This window comes from Porites lutea, chromosome 1, assembly GCF_958299795.1.
Source record: "Porites lutea chromosome 1, jaPorLute2.1, whole genome shotgun sequence".
Classification (NCBI taxonomy): Eukaryota; Metazoa; Cnidaria; class Anthozoa; order Scleractinia; family Poritidae; genus Porites; species Porites lutea.
Window position 1 is genome coordinate 5930149 of NC_133201.1, and position 11935 is coordinate 5942083.

The following is an 11935-nucleotide window of genomic DNA, read 5'->3' on the forward strand; positions in this document are numbered from 1 at the left end:
AGGGTGGGTTCGCTTCTCCCAAAAAGTCGTTCCTTAGATAACCCGAAATTTACTTTGTTTTCTGATCTCGGAATGGATATAAAAACCTTGCTGGACAATCTTCATGATGAAGTATCCTGTTCTGTGTGTATGTGTACATTCACTGATCCAAAGCAACTGCCTTGTTTGCACAGTTTCTGTCTTCATTGCCTGAACGGAATTCAACGAACGAGCGGCGTCCATGGCAAAATTACATGCCCTGAGTGTAGAAGACAGTTTCAAATCCCTGGAAGTGGAAATCCCAGCGAGCTTCCCACAAATTTTCGTATCAACAGTTTGCTGGATGTCTTGGCAATTAAAGAGTGCAGTACAGCTAACGTGAAATGCGGAAACTGCGAGAAACGGAGCGCCAAGACCTTATATTGTTTCCAGTGTTGTTCTTTCTGGTGCGAGGAATGTATGTTAGGACATAACATAATACGCACCAACAAAGAACACAAAACGCTGGCACTGAAGGATTTTCAAGATCAAGACATCGAGGCCGTGTTAAAGCGACCAGCATTTTGCCAGAAGGAACTTCATGAAAAAGAGGAGCTGAAGTTCTTTTGTAAGAAGTGTCAAGTCGCAATTTGCAACAGTTGTGCAATGACACTTCATGAAGGTCACGGCAAAATGCTCTTGCAAGAAGCTACAAATGCCCGTAAGACAAAGATAAATTCCATGATTAAATCTTTAAAAGATAAAGCACTGGAAAAACGAAAGGAGGTCGAACAATTCAACCAAAAGAGCATGGAAGTTCAAGCGCAAGTAGCCGACGTAAAAAGCCAAGTGCAGACGAATGTAGACCAAATGATTGCAATCATCGAAGCGAGGAAACAGGATGTTTTTGATGCGGTCGATGATCAAGCGAAAAAATCACTTGAAACACTCTCACAGAAAAAAGGCAAAGTTGAAAATCAAGTGAAAATAATTGAATCAGCAATTGAACAAACTGAATCTCTGATGAAACGGAACTTTAGTACAGAAATTCTTGGATTCAAGGAAACATTTGATAAAATCCTACATGAACAGGGCACCCAAGAAAACCGTGACACTGAGTGTACTCCACGGTTTAGTTTCACTAAAAGTGAAAGACTGATTAACGTGTTGAACAGTGAAGGTATAGGTAATGTAAAAACTGCTTTTAGCGAAACTGAAGCGCAGCAATCAGGAGCCAAAGGTAAAGAAAGTAGTAAAGTAATTGATGGGAATAAAGGGGCAAATGATCGTGACAGTCCTCTTGAGGCTCAGGTACAAACCAAGCGTTACATTCATGCGCCATCATTTGGACCAGGAGGTAAGTCTGTTAGAGAGTTGAACGGGCCCTGGGGGGTGGCAGTGAATGATCGTGATGAAATTGCTGTAGCTGAGTGCTGGAACCACAGGGTTTCAGTGTTTAGTAGTGACGGTACCCACTTAAGATCGTTTGGAAAGCAGGGTAAGAGTTATGGTGAGTTAAATGCACCTTCAGGGATCGCTTTTGATAGTCTTAGTAATATTGTAGTGACAGACTGTAGAAACCACAGGGTGCAAGTCTTTGATGCAAATGGTAAGTTTCTTGGTAAGTTTGGTGAATATGGAAGTCTTGATCACCAGCTTAAAAACCCTGAAGGTTTATCAATAAACGGCAACGGTGAAATTATTGTTGCTGATAAAGGTAACAAATTAATCAAGATATTCTCTTCTAGGGGGAAGTATTTACGTAAATTTGGTGGATCAGGTTCTTTGGTCAGTCCCTTTCACTGTATCCAACACGGTCAATATTTTATAGTCTCAGACTATGGTGATCAATCTATTAAAATGTTTGATCTCGAAGGAAAGTTTATTTTTAAATTTGGAAAACAGGGGAACAAGGATGGAGAGTTCACTAAGCCCAGTTATTTGTCAGTTAACAAGCAAGGATTGCTAATGGTCTGTGATTCAGGAAATCACAGAGTTCAGGTATTTGGACGGAGAGGAAAGTTTGTTAAAAAATTTGGAAGTAAAGGTAGCAGGGGAGGAGAGTTCAATTTTCCACCTTCTACAGCATGTCTTAGTGATGGGAGGATAGTTGTGAGTGATACGAATAACCATCGAATCCAGATATTTGACCAAATAGGATATGATCTTATTCTTAGAAATGTAATTACTTAAAAGTGTGATCTACTATTGATCTACAGTTACTCATGTTCTCGGAAGAAAAACATTTTTGTCGTAGTTTAGTTTCTTGATCTACCTTGTCTAATACAGTAAAAACCTGCGACTAAAAATCTGGTTTTTAAGAGTACCTGTTAGGCTTAAATTTGACAGTTAGCCCACCTGTGTACAAGAACCTGTTATGCGTAAAATTTGAAACAGGTTCTTTGGCTAAGATTTATAACAAAAATTCTGAACACCTGGACAAATAAGATAAGTCATCATTCAGGATCCTCTTTGGAGACATTGGGTGCCTTATTACTCCGAACGCAATTTTAAGTGTATTTACAGTCTTACCTAAGCAACAAGCTGGATACCACTTAATACTCTTAGCTATAAATGTATTTTTAGTTTTTCTTCAGAAAATAACATCCTATTTTATAGAATCTAAATAGTCTAAATTTGTGCTATTTACCATTTATGTAAGAACCTGTTTTCGGGCAGGTGTTTACTACAGGATACACATCAGCGTACGGGGCGGGGGGGCTGGGGGGGGGGCTGCAGCCCCCCCTGTCGGAAAAAACATAGTATTGTTCGGGCAAAACTGATGTACCGTTCGAGCAAAGACAAAAATTTTTTATTATTTAATATCTTGATTTATTTGTTTTCATCCCGCATCTCGCCTAATCTTCTAACTGATCTCTGTAGTACTTCACGGGATGGCTGTTATTACTCGGAGTTAGAACATTGAGTTCTGCCGAGGGACTGGGAGTGATAATCTTTTAGAGCTCAAAAGGGTACGTTTTATCTCTCACTTCATGGTTTTGTATTTTAGAAATTTTCATCTCGATTTACCGAAAATATTTGCACCATGATTTTGAATGCCCGTGCTCTCACGGCATGGCGAAGAAAACTTGACGTCACGAACGAATCATCTTGTGCATCTGTGACCAACAAGTTTCATTCGGGCAAATTATGTTAACCCCCCCCCACAAAATTTTTCCCGTACGCCGATGAGGATACATCTCTTGTCGTTGCTGTTTTCCCTTAGCTGACCTTACTCATATTATTATGTACAAACTTAACTCAGGGAAATTGCGGGTCAATGGCCCGTTTCTCGAAAGTCCCGAGAATGTTTCGGGCCTTTATAAAAGCTATTTCATGCTTGCTGTGTTTGCATTTAAGATCAAAGTGTCAATAACTTTGAAGATGATACAATGAAAGTATCGGTTAAAAAAGCAAAATTGACCGGTTTGTGAGCTCGGAGTGAACTATGATGCTATAAATTCAACAGGTTTTGATTTCAAAATTTTTTTCGAACCCAAAAATTTACCGGGCCTTTCGAGACACGGGCCGTAAGAGTGTTCAACTAGTAGATATATTTTACAGGAGGGTTTTCATTTTTAATACATTTTAACTTGTTCAATAGCCAAACCAGCCTGTGGTTCACATTTTTGTACTAAACTGCTCGGGCAGAAGTAGACCAGTTTCAGAAATTTTACTTACTTTTCTAGATGGTAGACTTGATACTTTCAAAAGAGCACAAAGCTTCTCCGATGCGTTTTAGTGTGTATCATTTTTTTATCTACTTATTAAACAATGGACTAGTGTATTTGTTTTAATTTGTAGTTTGTTGTATCATGTGTGCCGATATGTAGAACAATAGAGTGGGAGCAATCGTTTAATTTTCTCCAGAGAATCAGTAGGATACAAGCGGTGAGTTGCAAGTCATGAGACGCGAGAATCTAGTCAGATCAGTCTTCTCGGCCGATGTTTTCGTTTCTTGACTGACGCTCGTGTGCTACATGTTCTATCTCCTTAACTTTTGACTGAAAGTTAGAAACTGTTTGCAATTTAATACATGACAAAAGATTTTTAAAAAGTGTAGATTCTTTAATTTGATGTTTCGAGTTAGTGTGAAAATTACAAGCCATTGTCAAATGATATAAGAACTATTTAAAAATACTTTGTATTAATCGTAGTGTGATGGCTATTATGTTTTAAATGTGAAAATCTAAGCGTAATGAAATTTGTAATAAACTTCAATTTGCATTTTAAAATTTGCTTGGTTTGTCTCACTGATAAATTTTTACGCTAGTGTTTTACTTGCCCTTACAGATTTTGCCAAAAAAAATTCGTTAAAAAGAAAATACACGGCTAGATAGGGCGATAAAATTTTCATTCAAAAATTCCCAGTGTAAAATTACGTGAACAGTTCGGCGTGTATCTAAGCCCTTTTTAACCGAATCTCGTTGATTCATCAGGTTCTCTTGTAACATTTCAAATGAGTTAATGCTACAAGGGGCGTGGCCAGCTCCTTTAGTAAGCGAGCCAACGGCATAACTTCAAGAGTTTTGCACAATCGGCAAAGACCAAAATATTGATCTTTGGGGTATTAATCCTCGGTTAAGAAACCAAAGGGAAATCCGGTACAAAATCTGAAAACGAAGAGTCTGCTTGCGCGGGCATTAAGGGGCGTTGTTCAGTGCTAATGCTACTAAGAGTGGAGTAGGTGAGGTGTGAATTAACCTGCGATCAGGCGGTCCTTCTTCCTTTTTTTAGTTTGTTTTAGAGGCGAAGGGAAAAGGGCGCCGTTGTTTTTTCCCCCTTCCCCGAAAAAAAGCCTGATCTCGGGTTGGGTATGAATGGGTTAAAGAAGAAACGAAAGGAAAAAGAATAATCGCAGTCTATAATAAAATACCTCGGTCCGCACTTCGAAATAACAGACCGTCGAGCTTTGTTATAAAAAAAGCTGGAATATTTTTTGTGGATATGTAGTAAAGTCCGAGGAATAAAATGATGTCTTCCAGATCTTCAAGGGTAAAGTCATCGGCCTCCTTGTGGACATATGTGTCTATAGGATGGATGCTCTGTCTCTTAATTAGAATAAATAAATAAATAAATAGCCACTTGAATATTTAACACTCACTCCTCGAGCCTAATTCGGGCTCTGAGTCAATAGTTCGGCCTCATGGGCTATTGACTCAGAGCCCATGAAGGCGAGAGGAATAATTGTTTTAGTAAAATCCAACGAGTTGGTCAAAAAAATTGAGACAAAACAACTTTAGCTAGCAAAACACGATTCAGCCGCCATTGTACATTTTGGTTTTCAAAGCGGCGCTTTTCGCTACTTTGAGCTATAACATATAGCCTAGTAGTAGCTCACCCAATCAGAATGCAGAATTGATAACAGACCACTTGTTGGATTTTACTAAAAGCTGTATATTCTTCTCTGGAAGAATCATTTGAGTTCTAGTGCTGGGGCTCGTTGGCAAATAAACACAAAATTTTACCAAAATCGACCAGGAGAAAAATAAAATCGAACAAATTTGCATGTTAAACCCCAAGTCTACCAGAATAATTATGTAAACATTGATTTACGCCATTAGTATAGAATTTATGTCACTGACACGGAGACGCTCCTCCTGGCAAAACGTCCTGAGCGGCGAGGAACGAAGAGAAACGGCCGTTTCCGCAGGTTAGCCTGTCCCATTAGCATGTCTGTCTATCTGCCTATCTCTCTCTCTGACTAGGACCAAGGATTAACACAGTCAGTCAGGAGCCCGGGCTGTTTGATTCCAAGGTTTCTTCGGCTTCTTTTCTTTCCGTGGAGCTTAAAGTAGCTTTTAATACCCGTCTGAAAAAGAAGCACCTGATGGAGGAGGGTGGTAATTAAACGAGCGCACGGCTCGCGCGGCCTCAGGATAGTCATTTTACTGTGTATGTGCTATTAAGGTGTTTCGATACAGTTTTTCAGAGGCGATACCGATATTTTTCAATCGCCTTAAAAGTGATTTTTTCCTTGTCCGATCGCTATAAAATTTTTACCAGTAATTGGCTACGGATTGAAATATGGGAAAATCTAGTTTTAAATAAAATCGATATTACTATGACAACAATAAACAAAAAACTTTGAAATTGATAAAAGCCAAATTTTGTGTGATCTAGACCTGCTACTGAAAATCCAACACTAGGAACTTAAAGTTTGGTGTTTAGCAAACAATATCCGTAAGAAGTAAAAAATTCTGTATGTTTGAATTCGACTAAAACGAAAATATATTTCAAACCTTAAACTTTCAATAGCCGTGATAGGTTATTTAATAAAAACGTTATAAATTACTCAAATTATTCTTAAGTAGCATAAGAATGATGCTTAATATCATATTTTGATGCTAGGAAATTTTGGTGCACTTTCGTTCATGCGATCTTGAAATCTAACCCGTTTTCTCACCACCTGTATAAGTGTAACTTCATTCAGAATTTGGACTTTTAGCGCTTTCTTGTATATCTCCAAAACGACTCGAACGAATTTTTTTAAAATCTCTTCACATAATCTTCATAATGTATATAAAAATGTCTGAAACTTTCATTAAGATTGATTCACTGCAGCACCTTGAAATTTCAGGACAAACTTATCCTACGAACCGGACAAAAATCTGCGTTACAACATTCACTGTTTTGACATTATGCTAATTTTTCCAAAATAGTGCGCACTATACATACCTCCATGACTAGTACATTTTAGTTTGAATTTATCGCATCTTTTGAATGTAAAACATTGGCAATACTCACACTGAAATGTACTAGTCATGGATATATGTATTGTCCGCATTAATTTGGAAAAATTAGCATAACGTCAAAACAGTGAATATTGTAACGCAGATTTTTGACTGGTTCGTAGGATAGGTTTCTCTTGAAATTTCAAGGTGTTGAAGTGAATAAATCTTAATGAAAGTTACAGACATTTTCACAAATCTCAATCCATAGCCAATTACTGGTAAAAATTTTATAGCGATCTGACAAGGAAAAAACCACTTTTAAGGCGATTGAAAAATATCGGTATGGCCTCTGAAAAACTGTATCGAAACACCTTAAGTGTTACCACAACCTTTCACCAGGAGCACCCAACCAGAATATAGTTCGAAACCACTTAAACATAGCATTGTTAAACGTATTTTAGTATTTAAACGGTAGATATAGGCATATTTTTATCCCCTAAGAATCTTTCATCTGTTCGGATTTCCTAGCTGAAAGTCTAGTGATTCGAAAATTATAGGCATCAAAACTTACCTTTTCGAAAATTTCAGCAAGAAAAAGGCTTCCGAAAATTCTAGGTGACCTTTTTAGGGTCAAAATCCGTTAAAAATGGGCAATTATACCATTTTTTAACTGTTCGAATGTCCTAGGAGAGGCAGGCAAGCAAGAAATTTAACAACAAATGTTCCGAAAATTCTAGATCTCAAATCGCCTTCCGAACAGATATTTTCCGAAAATTGACGTTTGGTGCCCCTGTTTCACAAACTGATGGGGTCTTCATTCATCCTTTCGTCCGTCAATAGGAAGCTTGAGCAACAACGAGGCGACGGCTGAAAAAAACGTCACTTTAAAAGTGAAGTCGCGCTGCTTCAAACCTTATCGCGCTTATTTTATCTCTTTCAGTTCGTTAAATGTTGGCATTTTTTTCTGGAGATGAATTCTAAAAGACTGAATTGAAGTTCAGGAAAAGAAAATAAAGTCATTGTCTTGTCTTCACATTCTCCACAAAACGTGAAATTAGGCATTTTCACGTCGTAGTCGTGCAGTGACGGCAAAGAAATGTACGTGATGCCCGTGCAGAGTTGTTGTTTTGCCGATCTGAACCTTTAACTATTTTTTGCCGTTCTCGTTGACGTCGCCGTCGTCTTTGCTTAAGCTCGGTAATCTTTGTCTGTGTGCCCCTCTGTATATCAATTTGCCCCCCCTTTTTCGCAAACTCCTGTTGATACACTTTGTTACAGGCTCTAGAAGTATTAGGGCTAGAGAAACATGACTGCAAATGTATAATTATTACGGTTACTTTTTTCCCTCAGCCAACTCTTCCCAAGCCGCAGGTAATGATTCATGGCACTAAAACCAGTTGATTATTCCGACTAAGGCTTTAAAATGGTTCTTAAATATCAGGTGCCTGAGGCCGTGAAATACTGGTCCATATCCCTTCAGTTCACCAAAGATATCACTGAGCGCTCGTAATTTTAATATCGATAAGGCGAAAGTGGGTTCTCAGAAAGAACCGACCAGTGACAGCTTTTGTTTGGGACCACAACCTTACAACAGGAAACTGAAGGCTAAATATGTTCTGCGACTTCAGTTCAACTGTCGTAAGGCCAAATAGTATGAAGCTGCGTCTAACGCGTTCTTCGTGTTTCATCCCAATTCAACCAAATGCGAAGCTTTCGATCTTCCAAAGCCTGGACCAGCGGTTTCACAGGAGAGCGCAGTTGCACAGCTTATTCAGCACTGACCGCCGAACAACTTTAAAATGAGGTTCGCTCTTCAGGTTATCAATTCTGTCCGTGGTGGCTGGAAAATTGCTGTCAAATTTTCCAAACCGGTGGCAGAAATCTTCAACATAAATAAAGCAAGATCTACGAGCAGGTCCCAAGATAGGCGCACTCTCTAGATTGAGAATGTCCCAGGCCAGATCCAGAATGCTAATTTGAAGCAATGCGAAAAAATCAACGTCGAGTTTGCTGGAAAACTGGTGTCCACACCTGCAAACAAGACGTTGTCCGCTTTTGTGATGTTTGAACGAAAGGAGCCCGAATACTCTGAGATCAATCCCCCAGGGACTTGTCCCACAGTTCACAGTTCCCCACTTGGAGTGAAATGATAACCGATCACATCTAAATCCTACAACAACAGTGAGTACTAATGAGGTAAACTTAAAAGATGAAAACTGACAGCAAATAAAATGTGCTTTATGCTATCCAGTATGCATCAAGAAGATTATTTAACCGGTTTCTCAACAGTCAACCTCGTCCCCAGGGCTTTTACCATGGGAACGGAAAGCCCTGGGGAAGAGGTTGCTCAAATGTTTCTGGTAGGTAGGCAAAGGCGTACACGAGCCAAGCTTATCCTGGTTTCCTTAGCATAAAGTATGCCTAGGAGTATTGGTAATCCCCCCCGGACGGGATGCTAGTCCATCGCAGGGTTCCCCACTAGCACTAGATGACGCCGGTACCGGGCCATTTATACACCTTGGTGAAGAGTACCTTGAATTCCGGAAGATATTTTTTTCTTATCGATACTGGTGGTTCGCGGCGAAGCTGCGTCTCCGGAGTCTTATCAAACCGTAACCACGGTTTATTTCATATTAGGTATTTTGAGAACGGACCTCTGGAGTCAGGATAGGTGAAGAGAGAAAAAGTGGAGAAAAGTCCCTTGTCCAAGGAAACAACGTGACGGTCGAGGCTTGAACCCCGGAGTTTGAGGTGCTAGCTCCTCTGCCACACACGCATCAACTGGGCTCACTGAAATATATCTTTCCGGATTCACATATTTTAGCTCGAGAAATAATAAAATATACCTGAACAATTATTGGATGAAGTTTTTATGATATCCAATAATTGTTTTCTTATACAATGTCACAGTCACACGGAACATACATCCTGCCTGACATTGCCCTCAGAAATCATGCAGTGCGCTCATGCAATCTACAGATTAGTTAATGCTCTGCTTGCAGAAAACTGGCAAATCAGTCCTGTAGGTTGCGCTGATTTCCAAAATCAATTGTAAGGTCCTTAGCCAATGAAAAGACAGATAATGAATACAATCTACAATAATTAAACTTGAAAATGATTTTCTGCCTCCTTCTTCGTCGTGTGTGTTTCCTCTTCCCAGCCCCTTCTAAAAAATTCAAAAAACACTCAGACACGTATGATAGTACACTGGTAGGCATGGTAGTACCAGCAGCCCATAACTCCTGGTAGTACGTACAGTATACTGAAGTGGCATGGCATGGCCTATATATGGTATCATCTCCTATTAACAAAGTGACAGTGTTTAATACAAGTGACATTTTAAAAACAAGACACCCAGAACAAAGGAAATCGAAAGGAAAGATTTCACATCGCGGGGGCGGATCCAGGCGTCCAGGACTTTTCTAAGGTGGGGTTGGCGTAACTGACTGGTGGCGTAAACAAATACCAGTTGTATTAGAAAGCCGCAGGTCATCTCAGGGGGGGGGGGAACGCACCCCCTGCACCCTCCCCCTAGATCTGCCCCTGCATCTAGAAAGGATAACTTCGGTTTGCTAGGTGTATTGTACTTCAACGAATGTCGTGTGTGGATTTTTGACCGCTGCAAACTGATCTGTCTTGGTAACGTAATCATAAAAAAAAAATGCGACAGTCAACTAGTTGACGCTTCGTAGCGCGGATCAACAGTTCTAAGAAAAACAGGATTTTACGTCAAAATGTCAAAAAATGCAAGAGACTGTTTATGTAACTACCGACCGTCGTCAGTTTATTTTATTCTATTTGTTTTATTTTCCCCCTTTTTTTTTGTTTTTATTTGCATCTCTGCGTTTTGGTTCGCACTTCCGGTCACATGATAGTCATGTGACCGGAGAGCACATGGTAGAGCTAGGCGCCATTTTTTGTTCTTGTTTTTTCTGCAAGAGCAAACAGTTCTTCAACGTACAAGGACACGTACACTGTATACTTAAAGTGACATCTTTGGTGCAAGTACAGGAAGCAGTATTCAAGGAATAAAATGCTTTAATCAGGGTTCAATTTGTGGAACTCAAAGTTTGATTGGTTGATAAATTAATATCAATGTTTAGTCTGGGTCAGAAGGCTGTAAATAGGTTGGGTTCTTTCAAAACGCCGCTCCTTATTAAATCGCTAACAACAAGCTTGCAGTGCAGTCCAACTTTTAATAACCATTGTTTCCGACCTTTTCCATGGATCTAAAGACCTTGCTGGACAATCGTCGTGATGAGGTATCCTGTTCTGTGTGTATGCGTACATACACTGATCCAAAGCAGTTGCCTTGTTTGCACAGTTTCTGTCTTCGCTGCCTGAACGGAATTCAACGAACGAGCGGCCTCCATGGCAAAATTACATGCCCCGAGTGTAGGAGACAGTTTGAGATCCGTGGAAGTGGAAATCCCAGCGAACTTCCCACCAATTTTCGTATCAACAGTTTGCTGGATGTCTTAGCAATTAAAGAGTGCAGTACAGCTAACGTGAAATGCGGAAACTGCGACAAGCGGAGGGCCCAGATCTTATATTGTTTTCAATGTTGTTCTTTCTGGTGCGAGGAATGTATTTTAGGACATAACATAATACGCACCAAGAAAGAACACAAAACTCTGGCACTAAAGGATTTTCAAGAGCAAGACTTCGAGGCTGTTTTAAAGCGACCAGCATTTTGTCAGAAGAAACACCATGAAAAAGAGGAGCTGAAGTTCTTTTGCAAGGGCTGTAAAGTCGCCATTTGCAACACTTGCGCTGTTACGCTTCATGAAGGTCATGGTAAGATGCCCTTGCAAGAAGCTACAGATGCGCGCAAGATACAAATCAACTCGTTGATTACTTCCATGAAAGATAAAATTGAAGAAAAAAGAAGAGAAATCAGACAATTCAACCAGAAGAGCATGGAAGTTCAAGCGAAAGTAGCCGACGTGAAAAGCCAAGTGCAGACGAATGTGGAGCAAATGATTGCAATCATCGAAGCGAGGAAACAGGATGTTTTTGATGCGGTCGATGATCAAGCGAACAAATCACTTGAAACACCCTCACAGAAAAAATGCAAAGTTGAAAATCAAGTGAAAATAATTGAATCAGCAATTGAACAAACTGAATCTCTGATGAAACGGAACTTTGGTACAGAAATCCTTGGATTCAAGGAAACATTTGATAAAATCCTACAGGAACAGGGCACCCAAGAAAACCGTGACACTGAGTGTACTCCACGGTTTAGTTTCACTAAAAGTGAAAGACTGATTAACGTGTTGAACAGTGAAGGTATAGGTAATGTA

The 11935-nt window shown here is 39.7% G+C and overlaps 1 protein-coding gene and 1 pseudogene across 1 annotated transcript; both read left to right on the forward strand.

The window, feature by feature from the left end:
* LOC140934522 (uncharacterized) lies at positions 1–2410 on the forward strand. The gene has a single exon (XM_073384133.1). It carries the CDS (start codon positions 73–75, stop codon positions 2149–2151), a length of 2079 nt encoding a protein of 692 aa, XP_073240234.1. The 5' UTR covers positions 1–72; the 3' UTR covers positions 2152–2410.
* A 2522-nt stretch (positions 2411–4932) lies between these two features.
* On the forward strand, positions 4933–8782 carry LOC140937272 (uncharacterized; annotated as a pseudogene).
* The last annotated feature ends 3153 nt before the right edge of the window (positions 8783–11935 follow it).

Excerpts from the sequence above, each read along its gene's own strand:
- LOC140934522 (XM_073384133.1), top strand. The coding sequence starts at position 73 with ATGGATATAAAAACCTTGCTGGACAATCTTCATGATGAAGTATCCTGT.